A 19,651-nucleotide genomic window follows, 5' to 3' on the forward strand; every position below is an offset into this window, starting at 1 on the left:
GTGAATACCCATGCCATCTGATTCTAGTGGGGACCAAAAAAAGGGTCCTGCGCATTTTTGGTGCGGGCGCGGTGCGATTAGAGCCATACAAAATGTGTGGCTTCAATTGCACCGCAGACAAATTGCATGCGATTTATTTATTTCAGGTACTTATATAGCACCGTCAATTTGCGCAGCACTTTACATATATATTGTACATTCACATCAGTCCCTAACCCTCAAGGGGTGTACAATCTAAGGTCCCTAACTCACATTCATACATACACATATCAAGGCAAATTTAGACAGGAGCCAATTAACCTACCAGCATGTCTTTAGAGTGTGGGAGGAAACCGGAGTACCTGGAGGAAATCCACACAGGCACAGGGAGAACATGCAAACTCCAGGCAGGTGGTGCCGTGGCTGGGATTTGAACCAACGACCCTAGTACTGCCAGGCAGAAGTGCTAACCATTTAGCCACTGTGCTGCCCCACAGAATTTGCACAGGAATGCGGTGCGCTTCCTGTGCGAATCACATACGATATACCGCACCACATGTATGTGAACCCAGGCTAAAGCTGGCCATACACTGTACAATTTTCTGTACAATTTCCTTTAGATTTACCTTCAACTATGTAGTGCGAGGACCTGCCTATTTGGATACATTTGAAAGTGTTAGGTTTGACCTCCTATTATATGATTTTTGGTAAATCTAAAGCAAAATTCTCAAGAAAATTGTATAATGTATGGCCAGCCTTAGTTTCAGGTTCCTGGGTGATTAGAGACCTCCTGTGCAGCTTCCATCAACCCCCTGCACTCGGTGCACAGCGTGTCCTGACATGGGGAGGAGGCAAGTCAGCTGACAGCATAATAAGGAAGTGTGGCCAGGGAGAGCAGAGGAGAAGTTGCTGTGTGCACATTCAGCAGGTTCACAGTGTTGTTTGTAGGAAGAGTTCACTTTCCGTCTCATTTTAGGCAGTGGAAGGAGCCCTCCAGCCTCGGTCGCTGTATGAAGCTGAGTTTCCCGGTGGTGGACCATGGCTGCTGACATGAAGACTTTGGTGTCACTCCTGCTGCTGGGACTGTCGCTTGTCACGAGGGCAGGTACTGATCCTCTATCGCTCTGTATACATTGCATAGGTTCATTCTCAGCTATTGCTTAGCACAGTGCTGCTCAACTTTCTTGATATAGGGGGGCCTCAAGTATGGCCCCCCGACATCACCAAAGGGGCGCACATATTCAGTAAATGCTACAGGAAGCGATCAGAAACCGCAGACCTGCTGCAGGGGACGGCCAGAGATCAGACACATCACATGAGACTGTTAGGGATTACTGCTCTTAGGCTCTGTCCACACCAATGCGTTTTTTGTAGTACTTTTTGCAGAAACGCACTACAATCCATTTAAAATGGTTTCCTATGGGGCTTGTTCACATTTATTTCAGGTACTTCTATAGCGCCGTCAATTTACGCAGCGCTTTACATATATATTGTACATTCACATCAGTCCCTAACCCTCAAGGGGTGTACAATCTAAGGTCCCTAATTCATTCATACATACACATACTAGGGACAATTTTACACAGGAGCCAATTCACCTACCAGCATGTCTTTGGAGTGTGGGAGGAAACCGGAATACCCGGAGGAAACCCACGCAGGCACAGGGAGAACATGCAAACTCCAGGCAGGTGGTGCCGTGTATAATCTATTGTTAAAAGAAAAGAACAATTTTCCTTTTTTTTTTTTTTTTTTTTTTTTTTTTTTTTTTTTTCTTTTTTAGTAAATGGTTCTCTTTTTTTTTTTTTTTTTTTTTACAATATTAACATGAATTTTATTATTTGATATGAACTTTTATACTCGCTTTACTTGGGTTGAACCCCCAAAATGCGTTGGCTTGTTTCTCGTCAATTATTTCCACTCTGGACTCTGTGAACATTGGTGTGACGCCCTTAATATTCTTCATATAGTTGAGCAATATAAACCTGACAGAGGATCTAACCCTTCCTTTCTCTAGCTAAGGGCATTTTTGGCCTTACATACACTTTAAATAACATTCAATGTCATAACATTGCGGTTGAAATATCGGCTTGCAGAGGCCTGTACCATAATGATTCCACCCACACAGGGAGAACATGCAAACTCCAGGCAGGAGGAGCTGTGGCTGGGATTTGAACCAACAATCCTAGTACAGGCGGCAGTGCTAACCATTTAGCCACTGTGTTGCCCATCTAGGCTTTTTTGAGCTGTTGTTCTTGGAAAGGGTCAGGGACTTTTTTAAAAGCAAAAAACAGTGTCTTCACTATAATGGAGTTCAATGGAGAATCTGCTGAAATGCATGGTAGTGTGTTTTTTACCATGTTTTTTTGCATTTTTTTTTTTTTTTATGCCCAGCAAAAAAAAAAAAATAAAAATAAAATAAAATATATATATATATAGAAAAACGGACAAACTGCATAGGTGTGAACGGAGCCTTACTGTCCCTTTATAATTTCTTTCCATAAGATTCATTATATATAGTGAGAGGGAGAAAACAAGAAAGGAGATGGACAGAGCAGGAAAAAGTAACTAGAAACCAATCTAAGTCTGGGTTCACACGTGTGGTATATCGCATGTGATTCTCGCAGAAACCGCACCGCATTCCTGTGCAAATCCCATGCGAATTGTGTGCGGTGTGATTGGAGCCGTACATTTTGTATGGCTCCAATCGCACTGCATCCGCACCAAAAAGGTGCAGGACCCTTTTTTTGGTCCGCACTAGAATCATATTGCATGGGTATTCACACCTATGCGATCCAATTCTGCACATCGTTTTGCCGAGTGTAGACACCCGCAGCGGTTTGCATGAATGGGGTGCGATTCTGATGCGGTGCGGCGTTTGCACAGAAAATGCAGCAAATTCCGCATCAGTGTGAACCAGGGCTAAAGGCTGATTTTTGACAGGTGAAAGTCGGCGCTTCTCACTGGTGAGCATGTACACAGTGTGTGCGACCAGCCACTGCCGCAACCTGTACAAATTAATGACTGGCAATGATGCTGTTCCTATATAATTAGGGAATCTGAGTGGGTGCAGACAGTTTGCACAGCTGGTCAGCAGTTTGTGTCCAAAGCACAGAGCGCTGCTGCATCCAGAGGTGGCTCTTGGAGCCCTTTCACACCAAACACCGTTGAATGCAGTTGGCTGCATTTTGAACTGCACTCCAACTACATAGACAGTCCAAAATCCAAGCAATCCTATGGGCATAGTTCATGTCGTTGCAGTGCAGAAAAGTACAGCATGCTGCATTTTTCCGCACTACAAAAATGCATGCAAACTCACTGCAACGCATCACAGTGCACATAAAAGCCCAAGGAAAGAAGAGAGTGGCCTCGCAGGACAAAAGCATGCGTCAACTGCATGCAAATGCAGGGCCAGCACTACCACTAGGCAGCTGCCTAGGGTGCAACCTCAGCCGCTGGCCTCCCTACTCTCCACTATAGCCTGAGGAGGGGGGGATATCTGTGCTGGGAAAGGTATTGAGGGGGATGCTAGGAGATGGAATAGAAGGATGCTAGGAGTAGGAGGGGGAATATGTGCTACAAAAGGGGGGGAGGGGGATTTGGGTATGGTGGGAGGATTTTATGCTGGGAAGGGTAATTTGGAAGGGTTTTAACCGGAGGCGGGATTTGGGGAATTTGTCCTAGGTGGGGAGGGGTTTGAAGGAAGAGAATTGATGCTGGGAGGAGGGGGTGGGGGATTGAGGGGGAATTTGTGTGTTAGAAGAGGGAATTGGGGGGGGGGGGTATTTGTGTTAGAAGAGGGGATTTGTGCTGCGAGGGGGAGGGGGGTTTGTGCTAGGAGAATGGATTTGTTGGGGAATTTGTGCTAGGAGAGGGGATTTGGGGGGGGGGGGGGGATACTAGGAGGGGTATTGGGAGGGCATTTGTGCTTGGAGAGGGGATGAGGAGTTGTGCTAGGATTGGGGGGAGTTGTCAGGGGGGGGGGATTTGTTGGGGAGTCTGTGCTAGGAGAGGGGATTTGATGGGGGATTTGTGCCAGGGAGGGTGGATTTGATGGGGGAGAAAGAATTTGTGCTGGGAAGGGTAATTTGGAGGGCTTGTGCCAGGAGGTGGGACTTGGGGGAGAGGATTTGTGCTAGGGTGGAAAATTTGAAGGGGAAAGAGGATGTGTGCTAGGAGGGGTGAAATAGAACTATAGGCGAAAGGTGTGTGGGGTTTTTTGTTTTGTTTTTTTTTCTTTTTGGGGGAGGGTGGTGATGCAAGTAGCTGATCTTCCCCAGGGTGCAAAGTAGTCTTGCACAGGCCCGGTCTGCAAGGGCCTCCAGGGCGGCACAGTAAGTGTCAAAGAGCTGCAGGTGTGGCACCAGGAACTTGGCAGGTCGCTGTGTTGCGGGACTGTTGGAGTAAGAACACAATGGCAATCTTTAGGAACTGACAAGCACAACTAAAATCGCTAGTAATTCATCACTGCAAGTTTTATGATTGATCCCTACCCGGATCCAGCAGACAGCAGCCTGTAGTGTGAGTTACACAAGTAGTGCATGAATCGCACAGCATTGCGCAGTGCCCCAAACGAATTGCAACTACATGCAGCTTGTGGAACTCGCACTGTAGGGAGGCAAGTTTTTCATGTTTGATTTGTTTTTAGTTTCTGGTTCCCCACCTTCGACATGGGGTTGGTATGCAGTTGTTTGTCACTTATTGTGCAGGCCCTGGGGCCCCAGCAGACAATAGTCTGTTTTTGGTGCTTTCACAAGCCAGTAAAAAAAAAAAAAAATTCTTTAGACTTCCTGGTGCGGTTTCTCTCACATGATCTTTATTTTTTTTGTGTTCATCCTTTTTCTCTTCTCTGACTGTCACCTGTCGCCGGACCGCAGCCTCTGACCGCTTTCTGTACTTTTTACTTAACACTCAGTGTAGCCTCTTTGGTGATGTCCCGGGCCGCCCTTGAGGTTCCCTATATCAAGTAATGTAACCACCACTTCTCACAGCGATCACTAATGAATTATAGGCTAGAAACTATCGCTATTTGCTCCCAAATTATGGCCGCACATGACAACCGTTACTCAATATAGACTTTTTTTTTTTTTCTTTCATAGGCTTTTTTGAGTTTGGGCAAGGACACAGTGGCCCCATGATCCCCTATTGCCCAGGGGGCCCCATGAGTTGTCAGTCCACCCCTGCGTCTGACTGTAATAATGTCCCGTGTGTGTGTGTGTGTGTGTGTGTGTGTATATTTATTTATTTTCCACTTTCTTTGAAAACAATTGAATTGTAAAAACAAAATTGTCACACCTAGCAAATGAAAGTCTTTCAACGCATAAAAAGCATGATCACAAAAGCAGTCTTTACTTTGACAAATGGACATAGACATAGAAGCATCTAAATGTAAATATCGGAGGGACTCTCTTCCTTTCCAATAATCATCCTGGCCAGCAATAAAGAGCATTCTGGAGTAACAGAAGTTTGGGGATTTCATCCAGAGTCCAGGAAATTTAGTGTGCTGGAGGCTGTTCTTTTTGGAAATCTGCAATCTGCAGGAGAAAAAAGACAGAGCTGTGGGGTATCTGTAGATCATTCTCCAGAATCACTTATTGTCTGGTAAATCTTCGTGTGTATAATACTGCAGCTAATCAATGTTGGGGGGAAAAAAAGGAATGGTTAACCCCAATGATCTGCAGTAATTCGCCCGCGTTTGGTTTGCTGGGGTGTCACTCATTTTGCCTTCTCGAAAATGGGTTAGGAGCATGTGGTGTAAATTTTTGTGTTGTGTTTTGTTTTGTTTTTTTTTTGGTGGGGGGGGGTTGTGCATTGACAGCTAATTTTAAAATAAATGGGCTGCATTAATGCAAAGCACAAAGTAATTTTGCATGTGTTACCCTAATCCACAAATGTGAACCTGACTTTCGAATTAGAATGTTTAGGAACTGTCATGCTAGGATAAGATCCTTTAACACCCAAGGCAAAAAAAAGCCAAAGTGCTCCTCCTCCCCCTATGAGCTGTGAACTAACTCAGCAGGTTAGGTTGCTGATTCTGACCTTTTAGCTGGCCTCTTCTGCCTACCCTAAGCTGGGCCAGGCCAAGGGGTAATAATGATCAGACATTGAAAGATGCCAACTCTCAGAGGAGATCTTTAAAATTGGATGTGTATGTGTGGCCAGCAAAGATGCAGACTAATGATCTGTGACACCCTAGTGCACGGGGAGAGCCCGTTCATTTTTATTTACAGATAGGTGGGACCCAGGGCTTGGCCAAGGGGTAGGCAGAGTAGATGGTTCCAATGGGCAATTCAGCGGTGGAGGGGCAGGACATGCAACCTATGCCCTTTGATGTAGTTCAAAGCTCATGGGGGAGGGATGCCCTTTGATCTTTTGGCTTTGGATGCTAAAGTACCTTGTCTCAGCTTTGTACAAGCATGCTTGACTTCGTTGTGGTTTTTTTTTTTTTTTTTTTTTGCCACCACAGCACATGAATTTTCTCTGTTTTGTGATGCGCAGGGATCAGGTGCATTGTGCGTTGAAGGCCCATTTAAAATGCAAGGGATACACCACAAAAAGCATATGGAATGCATGTTACCAGCATACAAGGAAACACACATGCAATGGAATAATTCCAGCCAAGCCTTCAAAGAGAAATTTGGATTCAACTTTGCCCAGGTTTTCACATTTACTGAACCAAAACAAAGCTGTTTGTCTTGTGGACAGAAGTCTTGTCGCATGATCCTGCCTGTAATGAGCGTAGAAAGGCAACGTTCAGCAATTTGCATGGTCGATTTGTAATGTGTAGGGGATGTACGCGGCTATTAAGATGTGCAGATGATCAGACAACCTCAGACGTCTGTGACTCAATCATGTGGATAGTGGTGGAAACCTGGTCAAAGCTTCCTTCCCTTTTTACATACGGGATCTGCAAATATATGCTGGTTTTTCCAGCAGGCTGGAATATGGCGTGTGATGACAATCAAGGGCTTGCAGTGCCAGAACAAAGTTTGTTTAGCACCCACGGTGAAAATGCCAAAGTGCAGCCATCATCCCAACCACCACCATCATCCCAATCGCCATGATTTATAAACTAGTTGAACAGCACAGGTTGCAGGTCCAGCCCTTCTTGCAACCCAAGCCAACCACCCTTTGGCCTGGCCCTGCATGGTCTGATCATAACAGGCGGCAACTAATGGCCTTCTTAAAAATGCAGAAACCCTGAGACTTCTGCTGTTTGTTGCATAAAGACCTATCCCCTTAGCACACACCTCAGTCCAAAATCGATGTGTTGCAAACAAAGCAAGGTGGTAATGGGTTCGGCATGCTGTCACCCTTTATGCGGGATCATACCAGAAGAAAAATAACTGGTTAGTCAGGATTACAGAGCCTGTTGAGTCCCTATCCTGTATTACTAGCTGTTCTCACCCACCCTTTCCCCCAGTTGAGTGCCGCCCTCTACTGTGACCACTTAATAATAATAATAATAATAATAATAATAATATTTTACAGGATTTATATAGCGCCAACAGTTTGCACAGCGCTTTACAATATAACGGGAGACAGTACAATTACAATACATTTCAGTACAGAAGGAATAGGAGGGCCCGGCTCGTGGAGCTTACGATCTAAAGGAATTGCAGCTGATTTAAAATTCTATTTCTGTTAAAATGGCTAAAGTGATTTTTACAGGTTTGTATAACTGGATTTGTGACCATAATCCACAAAATACAGCAACCGTACAAAGCTCCACTTTCTATCATTCAAGAGCCACCCCTGCGCTCCAATCAGTGACCTCGCCTAGGTTTGATGATGACAATGGTCTGCTGCAGGCAGGAGGAAGCATTTCTTTAGTCTCCTGTCCACCAGTGAGCAGACTGTACATTCTAACTATGTAGCATGTCACAGGGTGAGGGGATGCAGCAAGAGCTGGTCTGTATCGGCCATGAACACAGCCAAGAACTGCACAGAATTTACATGACTGTCATCTGAGCAGGCAGCTAGTAGATGGAGAGTCTAGATCAGGGGCGGACTGGGCACCGGGTCAGTAGGGGGCCCCATGAAATTCCCCTGGTACCCTCTTTTTCTTTTCCTCTCTTTTTCTTTCTTTTCCTCTCTTTTTCTTTCTTTTCCTCTCTTTTTCTTTCTTTTCCTCTCTTTTTCTTTCTTTTCCTCTCTTTTTCTTTCTTTTCCTCTCTTTTTCTTTCTTTTCCTCTCTTTTTCTTTCTTTTCCTCTCTTTTTCTTTCTTTTCCTCTCTTTTTCTTTCTTTTCCTCTCTTTTTCTTTCTTTTCCTCTCTTTTTCTTTCTTTTCCTCTCTTTTTCTTTCTTTTCCTCTCTTTTTCTTTCTTTTCCTCTCTTTTTCTTTCTTTTCCTCTCTTTCCGCTTTTCTAGGCTTTTTTGAGTGTGGGCTAGGACACGGGGGGGGGGGGGGGGGGCCATGAGTTGTCAGTCCGCCCCATGAGTTGTCAGTCCGCCCCTGGTCTAGATGATGCCTGTTTAAAGATGGTGCCATCTTTCTGGAGAGGAAAGCAGATGAAAGCATTGTCATGGGGAGTATTTGTGATTTCTGTGAGAAGTAATAAATACCTGGATACTACAGATTCGAATCCCCCCCCAGAGTCTCAGGGTTTCTATTGGTGAGATCTGTGTTCCTGGGTCTACACACCTCCTTCTACCATTTTTGTAAGGGGCTCCCTCCATCCCTGCTACACATCTACAGTATGTTATATAGAATACAACAGAAAAGGCTGGAATATTTTGATGTGGGTGGGAATTATAAAAATAAAAACTTCACTTTTTAGTGAATTAACCTTTTAATCAAATGGTAGGATGCTAACTACATACTTATGTAGTGAATCCTGAGGGGGAGTCTGATATGTAGACTGGCCGCTCCCATATTTTTCACATGGCAAACGTTTGTTTTTGGTTTTTCCCATCTACAGGGTAATAGAGGTGGAAGTATACATGAGGCTTTTTTTTTTTTGGATTTCTATATTCCAGATTGCAAGTTTCGTTTTGCTTCGTACTATGGAGATCACATGGTTCTGCAGCAGCAGCCGGCACGTGCAGTCATCTGGGGGTATGGTGAGCCAGGTGCCGGTCTGACAGTATCACTTGAATATGGGGTGAAAGCTCTCTACGCAACAATGATGACCATCAATGGTAAGTGTGATGGAATCTACAGTGCTTGTCCTAGAACTGTGTATATTCTGACTCCAACTGTTGTATTAGTGACTTATCCCTTGCTGCAACCTCTATGCCTGACCTGTATAAGCAGATTCAATCACCACGGACTGTCATTGTCAGATAGCTGAACTCCACAAACACCTGTTTTCTCATCCACAAAATCTTTTTTGAATGCAGCAGACAACAGATGCAGCAGATGATTGAAAAGGCAGTATTTGTAGGTCAAAACCTAGTAATGTATTCCTAGATGCAAGCAGATTATATATAGCCTAGAGTCTGGCAGCCATATTCATCCCAATAAAGACAGAGTAAAAAGGAAATGCATCACAAGCTAGCGGGAGGGACACAGGTTGGAAGATGGAAAAGGATGGTGCAATAACCAAAATGACCACATGATGGCAGTATAATAACCAACTACCATATATATGAAACTAGTAGACAATGGCTAAGGAATTTAAGGACTTGCCCTCCTGAGGATTTACTCCCCTTCCTGACCAGGCCAGGAAGTTGTGGGTTTTTTTTTTTGTTTTTGCGCTAAAAAAAAAAAAATTTTAGAAAAAATCTATAATTTTTGTCCAGTAAAAAAAATCTAATTTCATCATAAATTTAGGCCAAAATGTTTTCTGCTACATCTTTGCTAAAATAAAATCCCAATACATGTAAATTAATTGGTTTACATGAAAGTTATAGCATCTACAAATGGCGGTATATATGCTAGGATTTTTACTAGTAATATCAGGGACTTTTAGAGGGACTGCGGTGGGCATTCTGACACTGGGGGTAACTAACTTGGTGTCACTGACATCCCCAGTGACACCAATTCAGTGATAAACAAAAGCACTGACACTGTACTAATGGCACTGGGCAGTAAGTTGTTAACATGATGGGCGATCAAAGGGTGAACTGGTCGTGTTTTACTATGGGGCAGTGTTTGTGTGATTCACTGTACTCGCACTGCTCTGGATGGCTGTGCCCGAGCTGAACAAAACCGTTCTCCCTGTCAGAGATCCTCGGAAATCACCAGGCGCCAGTGAGTTATTACCAGCCGGGGATTAAAGGCTGCGAATGGTGGCTTGTGCGCGCCCCCTACCCAGAAATGCAAAATCATGTGTATGAGATTTTGCGCACCGCTGCAGTATTTCTGCTATAGGGCTGTGGTAAAGCGGTGAAATACATACATTTTCAATTCAAAGTAATATGACCATGATTTATGCTTTGCATTATGCTTTTTACATAACAAATGTAATGGCACAGTACCTTCCCCCTCCCCATAAATCCTTATTTTTGGCCGAGGACAGAATGATGTATACCAACACCATGGGTCCCAGGGGGCCGTAGGGTATGTCATTACGGGTCCACTGCACAACGCTAAAGAAACAGCTAGTCCCCCCTAGTGTGGGACCAGGTGTGGTGCAAAGAGCCAGAACCTTTGGGAACTACACTGGATCCTTGGGCTTTTGGGGAACAATCTGCTTTTTTTTTTTTTTTTTTTTTTCTTGTGTGGTGTGTGTGTTTTTGTCTACTGACAGACCACATTTTTTACTAACATCCTGAAAAATGACAAACTGCCATTATAACCTCCGCCAATCCATATTTAAGAAGTATAAACAATATGTAAACATCAACAATATTTAGAACAAGTAATATCCTGATTTTACAATGAAAAATTCCAAATGGTGACAAAATGTGAGCATGGCTAGGATGACGAAAAACCTGGGGCACCTTTGGGATAAAAAGAAGAATACGTTCTGCGTAGTGTGCTGCAGCGATCAGTATGTATGGCTAGATTTTGGCTAGTGGTGGGAGGGGCCTAAAGGGGGATAATTAAACAGACTGTTATGTGTGCAGTGTATATAGCGACTAGGCACAGATTCTATGTACCTACAAAATCTTCCTAATTTCTGTACCACTGATGGCTTCACAGACACCACTTCAGGACAAAGTATTTTTTTTTTTTTTTTCTTCTTTCTCCATCAACATTCCCAGCATTTCCCTATACATCAGGGGTTTCAAGAGTAGCCCCCCCCCCCTTACATCTAAGTGCCCCCCTTATATCAGATTCTGCACAGACTTCTTTACAGTGCAAGGGGGAACTGTGAAGAGCCTTATTTAAGGGGAAACTCTGCGGACCCTGATGTAAAGGGGAATTCTGCAGACTGTGATGTAACTTGGAACCATGACTTCGCCGTCTTTGCCTGAGGTCAAGCACCATCAAGCAATTCTGTCAAGCACAGGACTGTGCTTGCGCAATTTCCAACGCTGAGCGCAGACCTCTTTATGTGGGTATTCTGTGTCTGTTCCTGGACATTTACAGACAGTTAAAAAGTGGATGATTTTTACAAATTGTCCATACATTTTTGGGCAGTTGGCAACCCTGGTCCTTCCCCTTATATCAAGTGTCCCCATCAGAGTGCCACCCTTGCATCAGGTGTCCCCATCAGGGTGCCCATTTGTAGGCATGTGCAGTTTATCCTCCCCACTGTAGGTGGTGCTGTTCAGCTGGCTGCAGTGCAGAAAGGAATGGAGGATGAGAGGAACTGACCTTCATGGCCATCTTTGGTGAGGGCAATGCTAAGAAATGGCACTGTCCCATTGTGGTTCTGCCCATCAACCACCCCTTCATCAGAGGCTTCTCTGGTAATGTAAGACTATCAAAGTGTCCTCTCAAGTGCAGAGACTGTGTTAAAGTAGCCCCAATATTGATAAGAGCTATTTGTACCCAGGCTGCCTGTGATATTGAGGCTCTGTTGCCATTTATTTTGGATCCTGCTGTCTTCCACGTGTTTTTTTTTTTTTTTTGTTTTTTTTTTTTTTTTTTTTTTTTTTTTTTTTTTTCCTTACTTCTACATATCCAATTAATAACTGTGCTACCTTCCATGGTCTTTGTGTACCTTTTTTAGTCTATCTTGGGTACAAATTAACTGTCCCTGCCCATACCTTAAGGGTTCCCCCTTACACCAGGTGTCCCCATCAGACTGCATCATGGGACACCCCAGCACCCCCTAGGTCTGGGCTTGGATGACCTTTTTATTAAGATATTTACTTATCCTGGAGATCAGCTTTAAATACTGTATATTGGACCCTAATGTTCAGAAGCTTTTACCCAAAGTACCACATTGTGGTTTCATTATTCCATTCTACTCGGCTGAATCCTTGTTTTTTCCGGTTTGTGATTGAGAAATCCTGTATAATCACATATTTCTTTACACCTATCTTTATTCCAGATGAAGGGGTGTGGAGGGTGTTGCTGCCTGCCATGGAATATGGGGGTCCCTACCACTTGGTGGCTGAACAAACTGCAGTGAAGACAACCACCATCTACCTGAAGGACCTTCTCTTTGGTGATGTCTGGCTGTGCAGTGGACAGAGCAATATGGAGATGACTGTAAAGCAGGTATGACACTTGGTGGGATGATCTGTGGACTGTTCCTGTCTGTGGGGTGCACATCAGGAACAGTCCATTTACAAGACTGCTGGACCGTGGGGGGTCTTGTTAGAGAAGGATCGGCGGGTCAGGTTCGTATATATCTGGTGTCTTCTACCCTAGAACAAAACAAGCGTTTGTGCCATGCAGTGCTGGCACAGCTCCACTGCACGGGCCAAAAAACAATTCCTGGATTTATGCTTTAAATATTCTCCATCTTACAGCGCTCTGGTAAATTTAAAGAAGATTGTAGTGTTTACTGCCCCTAGGCATGTGCAGTACCGTAAAGCTTCATTTTTGGATGCATTCATTAATTGAAGAATTTGTTTCGGATGCATTCATAATGGACTATATTCGTTTTCTGAATTTGTTTCATATCTTCGGTATTCAGTTTCGTTCGGAAAAGCCTGGCTGTTAAGGAGCGGGCGGCTGCTGTGTCCTTAACAACCATGATTCAACTGCTGTCAGCGGGATTCCCCACTCTCACCAGAATGTAAACAAAAGAAGTGCCAGTTAAAAAGGATGGGGGTCTACCCCTAATCCATATCAGGCCCTTTGGGTCTGGATTGGATTTTGCGAGGAATCCTATGCCAAAAAAAGGCATAGAGTCCCCATCCCCCCACAAGGTCCGTACCAGACCTTTTATCTGAGCCTGCAAACAAGGAAAAGAAGGGGGGGGGGGGGGTACGGACGGATGGACAAGTGAGCGCTTGGCCACACACCCACCGCGTGGGGGGGGGGAGGGGTTGTCTGGCCTGCCTGCTTGATTAAGGGACTGGTACAGATCTGGGGGCGGGGGGAACACCACGCCATAGGTTATTTATTTATATTTTGCCATGAGATTCCCCTCAAAATTCATGCCAGACCCAACGTTTAAATTACATGCTATTTATTTTCTTTAAATTCTGTTGACAATGGGGAAACCTGCTGACTGTAGATGAGTCATGGTTGCTAGGCATGCAGCAACCACCTGCTCCTTAGCTACTGTGCTGCCCAGATTCACTGAGAATCTGGTTGTTAACCGGTTAGCATCTCCGCCTAGCAGTCATAGGGTTGTTGGTTTGGAATGCCAACCACAGCACCATCAGTGTGGAGTTGTCATGTTCTCCCTGTGACTGCTTGGGTTTCCTCCGGGTACTCTGGATTCTTCCCACACTCCAAAGACATGCTGGTAGGTGAATTGGCTCCTGTCTAAATTGACCTGAATATGTGTATGTATGAATGTGAGTTGGGAACCTTAGATTGTACGCTCCTTGAGGGTTAGGGACTGATGTGAATGTACAAAATATGTAAATCGCTGTGTAAATTTGACTTTATAAGTTTGTGTTTTTTTTTTTTTTTTTTTTATGGATTCATTATCAAGTGTATCAAGTAAAAGAAATGTAATTTGCCAACAGATGTTCAATGCTAGTGAGGAGATGAAGATGGCCTCCAATTACCCTCATATACGACTATTCACAGCTGCCCTAGTACAGTCTGGTACGGAACTCCAAGATCTTGCCAAGGTGGACCTGCAGTGGTCACTTCCAACCGCCGGTGAGTATCTACTTTTTTATATTACATCTGATGGGTCCTGTCACAAAATCACAATGGATGATTTTAACATTGTTACCTGCTCCTGTTCTGGAGGGAATGTAAATGAGGAGGAATAAACACAGCCTGTTTTTAGTAAGAAGTGGCTCTAAACTCAATTACTAACACATCATGTAAGGCCCCTTTTACACGAGCGGACCGATGGGGTCTGCCTGTCCATTTTTCAGGCAGACACGATTTGGTCCACTCATAGACGTCTATAGAATGGTGGGTGTCGGCGGACAAAGGTCCGCCGGCATCTGATCCGATCCTGTAAGACAGAAACAAACGGATTGGGATCTGTTCCCTATCTGTCCAGCGAATCGGATCAGATGACAATCGGGTGGAAACGGACAGGCAGTTCATTTCCATCCGACCATACCACTGAAATCAGCAGGCTGTATCCGCTCTGCAGCAGAGAAAACTGAGAGATCCCTCACTGAGCAGGCGGATCACGCTGACAGATCTGCCCCATCTGAAAGGGGCCTTAGGATCGCATTTTTTATCTCCTCTCATAAATTTTTTTTTTTTTTTTTTTTTTTTTTTTTTAAATCTGCAACTGTGATTAGAATCTCATGGTGATCCTAACATGAAGTTCTTCCTGTTATGCAGTGAGCACAGTCTTCCAATTGTGCTCCTGTGTTGTCACCCTGTTACATGCACTCCTGGTTGAGACTACACAATGCCAACACACGTTTCTGCAGAAGACTGGGAAACAAGTAAATAGCGGACATTCAGCTTTATTGTTCTGCAGAACCCCCCCCCAATCCCAGCCATGATCTACCTGTATTGAATAGAAAAGCCTATAGACCCAGTGATGACATTGCTCCATTTAAAACAAAGTATATAAAACTATTGTCATGGTAATTAGTAGGGGAAACGGGGAAAGCCGCTTAAAACTTTGACTATAACATTGACAATCTGGTGCTAATGGTTTTTGTTTTCTTTACCAAAAAAGAAATCCTCGGACATGCCGACTTTGCCTACTTCTCCGCAGTGTGCTGGGTGTTTGGGCGACATTTGGCACGCAAGCTGAAGTATCCAATAGGACTGGTGGAATCCTCCTGGGGAGGCACTCCGGTTGAGGCTTGGTCATCGAAAACTGCTCTGAAAAAATGTGAGCTCTTCAACTCGCTAGACAGGTGAGCAATGAATTCACAACACCTAAATACGAGTAGACTAAGAATTCTGAACCATGTTTGGACAGGCAGGTAACATACCACCTCCTATTTCTGTGGCATCTGGTTGAGGAGGGCAATCTTTAAATTAGACCTAACCTCACATTTGTTTTTATGTTAGTACTGTGTCTGTGTAATACTTCCAGGTATTATTACCACAGAGATCACAATACTCCCACAAGGCCTTTATCTGTTTTTTTCTTGTGGGAAGGATGGCACCATCTTTGTTCAGGCATCACATCTAAGAATTGATAAGCTGCAATATAATGTTTGCTCTTGTATTTAATACTGCTTAAAGTGGAACTTTACTGCATTTGAGCACCACAAACCAAAAGATGTAATTCCTTTTTAAATATTCAAAGCAAACTCACCCATCCATCCATCCATTCATGTCTCCATGCTTTATTTTGCTGGGAAATCACATAGAAAAACTCCCCCTCCCCCTAGCATTTCTGATTATGGCCATCTTGATTAAGGGCAGATGATTCATGTAGCGTTTTACTTCCTGGAATCCATCTGCACTTGGCTCAGACATACAGGCAGGAGGGTGTACTTGACTCAGAAAATCTCTCCTCCCCTTCTGAAGACTCCTGGGATGTATGACAACATTTGCCTAGGCATGGAAACCAGGAAGTAACTGAAAAAAAGTATCTATTTACTAATGTTAACAGCATAAGGATTAAAATTATTCCATATTGACTGTGAAGTTGGAATGGAATTTCTCTCTCTTCCTTCTCTCTCTTCCTTCTCTCTCTTCCTTCTCTCTCTTCCTTCTCTCTCTTCCTTCTCTCTCTTCCTTCTCTCTCTTCCTTCTCTCTCTTCCTTCTCTCTCTTCCTTCTCTCTCTTCCTTCTCTCTCTTCCTTCTCTCTCTTCCTTCTCTCTCTTCCTTCTCTCTCTTCCTTCTCTCTCTTCCTTCTCTCTCTTCCTTCTCTCTCTTCCTTCTCTCTCTTCCTTCTCTCTCTTCCTTCTCTCTCTTCCTTCTCTCTCTTCCTTCTCTCTCTTCCTTCTCTCTCTTCCTTCATTTCAGCAGTGCAAAATAAGTGTGCCCTATTATAAAATGATCCTGGCATGAATGATTCCCTCTCCTTTTTTATAGGCAGATATTAATTTTCCGAGTTATGTTCTTGCTGTCTGCAAAACTGATTCTGGGCTTTAGTGGATCTGCAAAGAAGGGTGATCCTACTTATGTTGGGTGCAGCGGCAGTAATTGCACTGAGTGCAGAAAGCGGTGTGTCGAAGAACTTTGCAAAACAGCGCAACAGTCTGGCGGGGAGCTCACCCATCCGGGAACTCCGTCAATGCAGTGGAGCGTTGGCGATAGTAGGCCCGAGCTGTAGACAAGGGAAGTGGAGTGTGGCGTGGCCAGTTCAACCCAAGAAAGGGCTAGTTGAAATGTAGACGTAAGCCCTGCTCTTTCCCTACTAATCCAGAACCTCTCCCTACTGCTAGGACTGTCCCTGACAGGCAGGTATGCTCTCCCTGCACTCAAACGTGTGCCAAAACTTGGGGTCAGGGACTTATAAAGATGGTCAACTGGATGCATTGTAGCCAACCAGAATGCTGCTCCAGGGGACTGAGTAAACCATAGAGAAACCAAGCGTCTCTTGACTTTCTCTCCAGCTGCAGTACCGCTCCAGTCTAGCACCACCTACACTGTAGAAAACAGACTGCACCTACCTCCATACTTAATTGCCCCAAGCAATCATTTTTTTAAATTTATTTTTATTATGCGTGTAATAAAAAAAAGGCAAGATAGGCTTCCCCAGCTGGTAGAGGGAGAGAGAGATCAGTTGTGCTCTTTCTGTGAATGCCTATAGCAGCTATTGTGCAATTTTGAAAGCAGTTTTGCCTACCTGCTCAGCAGGGGGTCCATTCAAATATATAAATATATATTCTATAATTTGCCTGAGGGGATCTATTTTTGTGTGGTGATCTATTGTTGCTGGGAGGGGTCTATTATTGGTGGAGGTCTATTGTTGCTGAGGAAGTCTACTGTTTTGTGGTGGGGAATCTGTTGTTGCTGGAAGGGATGTACTGTAGAGGAAGGGGTCTATTGATCCTGAGAGATTTGTTGATGCGGTGGTATTTTATTTTGGAGGCCCATTATTGCCGGGGGACCTATTGTTGCTTGGTGGGTCTATTGCTGCTGGTTCTGGGGGACCCATTTACTGCTTTTCTTAACAAATTACGTGGCACCACAAAATGATTCTTGGCTCTGTATTCTCTAAAACAGGTGGTACTGGGAGGTGGGTAGCGGGTGGAACTAAGGGATCGTGCTCAGAGATGGGTGGGGGACGGAGATATATAGTAGTTACCAATGCAAGGGAATTGTACTACTAGAAAAATGCTTCTGACCCCATTTTGTATGTTTTTAGACATTCAGCATTGGATGGAGAATTTTATTCCTGATTTACATTCTGAGAGAGAGATCTAATTTTTTTTATTCTTGTACCATACACCAAGTGAATTTTTTTTTTTTTTTTTTTTTTTTTCTTCTCCCCCAAAGTGATCCATATTTTGACATACTTGCCGGCCCATGCAACTACTCCGTCTTGTGGAATGCCATGATTCACCCCCTCCTCAACATGACCATTAAAGGAGCAATATGGTATCAAGGTAAATTATTCCATGATTGCAGTATGACCCGTTATAAAAGATCTAGGCCTCTAACATAACTATGGCTAATGTACAAATGGGCGATAGAGATGAACGGTAAATCTGCCCACTGAGGGTGTCCTATTGTTTAGTCTTATAATATATATGGCCAAAAGTGTGTGAACTCGGCTCTCATGGCGTTCAGATGTTTCCAGTGAAGGGAACTAAAATCTGGTGGAAAACCTTGATAGTGGTGTGGAGATTGTTATAGCTGCTAAAGGATGCTGGCGCCATATTAATGGTTCTGGAATGGAATGTTCAGCAAGCCCATATACAGTCAGGTCAATAAATATTGGGACATCGACACAATTCTAAAAGTTTGGCTCTACACCACCACAATGGATTTGAAATGAAACGAACAAGATGTGCTTTAACTGCAGACTGTCAGCTTTAATTTGAGGGTATTTACATCCAAATCAGGTGAACGGTGTAGGAATTACAACAGTTTGCATATGTGCCTCCCACTTGTTAAGGGACCAAAAGTAATGGGACATTTGGCTTCTCAGCTGTTCCATGGCCAGGTGTGTGTTATTCTCTCATTATCCCAATTACAATGAGCAGATAAAAGGTCCAGAGTTCATTCAAGTGTGCTATTTGCATTTGGAATCTGTTGCTCTCAACTCTCAAGATGAGATCCAAAGAGCTGTCACTATCAGTGAAGCAAGCCATCATTAGGCTGAAAAAACAAAACAAACCCATCAGAGAGATAGCAAAAACATTAGGCGTGGCCAAAACAACTGTTTGGAACATTCTTAAAAAGAAGGAACGCACCGGTGAGCTCAACAACACCAAAAGACCCGGAAGACCACGGAAAACAACTGTGGTGGATGACCGAAGAATTCTTTCCCTGGTGAAGAAAACACCTTTCACAACAGTTGGCCAGATCAAGAACACTCTCCAGGAGGTAGGTGTATGTGTGTCAAAGTCAACAATCAAGAGAAGACTTCACCAGAGTGAACACAGAGGGTTCACCACAAGATGTAAACCATTGGTGAGCCTCAAAAACAGGAAGGCCAGATTAGAGTTTGCCAAACAACATCTAAAAAAGCCTTCACAGTTCTGGAACAACATCCTATGGACCGATGAGACCAAGATCAACTTGTACCAGAGTGATGGGAAGAGAAGAGTATGGAGAAGGAAAGGAACTGCTCATGATCCTAAGCATACCACCTCATCAGTGAAGCATGGTGGTGGTAGTGTCATGGCGTGGGCATGTATGGCTGCCAATGGAACTGGTTTTCTTGTATTTATTGATGATGTGACTGCTGACAAAAGCAGCAGGATGAATTCTGAAGTGTTTCGGGCAATATTATCTGCTCATATTCAGCCAAATGCTTCAGAACTCATTGGACGCTTCACAGTGCAGATGGACAATGATCCAAAGCATACTGCAAAAGCAACCAAAGAGTTTTTTAAGGAAAAGAAGTGGAATGTTATGCAATGGCCAAGTCAATCACCTGACCTGAATCCAATTGAGCATGCATTTCACTTGCTGAAGACAAAACTGAAGGGAAAATGCCCCAAGAACAAGCAGGAACTGAAGACAGTTGCAGTAGAGGCCTGGCAGAGCATCACCAGGGATGAAACCCAGCATCTGGTGATGTCTATGCGTTCCGGACTTCAGGCTGTAATTGACTGCAAAGGATTTGCAACCAAGTGAAAGTTTGATTTATGATTAT

General features: G+C 44.0%; 1 protein-coding gene across 1 annotated transcript in view; it reads left to right on the top strand.

Moving 5' to 3' along the window:
- The first annotated feature begins 864 nt into the window (after positions 1 to 864).
- SIAE (sialic acid acetylesterase) overlaps positions 865 to 19,651 on the top strand; it is a 33,790-nt gene continuing 15,003 nt past the window's right edge. The window contains exons 1-6 of the mRNA XM_089680908.1: positions 865 to 1,084; positions 8,957 to 9,118; positions 12,367 to 12,536; positions 13,964 to 14,102; positions 15,097 to 15,280; positions 17,824 to 17,933. Coding sequence (XP_089537034.1) covers positions 1,018 to 1,084; positions 8,957 to 9,118; positions 12,367 to 12,536; positions 13,964 to 14,102; positions 15,097 to 15,280; positions 17,824 to 17,933 — 832 coding nt within the window. The 5' untranslated portion in view covers positions 865 to 1,017. The remainder of the gene's footprint in view (positions 1,085 to 8,956; positions 9,119 to 12,366; positions 12,537 to 13,963; positions 14,103 to 15,096; positions 15,281 to 17,823; positions 17,934 to 19,651) is intronic.

Source organism: Staurois parvus, unplaced genomic scaffold (assembly GCF_062004578.1).
Source record: "Staurois parvus isolate SC_StPar_1 unplaced genomic scaffold, SC_StPar_1.0 ptg000253l, whole genome shotgun sequence".
NCBI lineage: Eukaryota > Metazoa > Chordata > Amphibia > Anura > Ranidae > Staurois > Staurois parvus.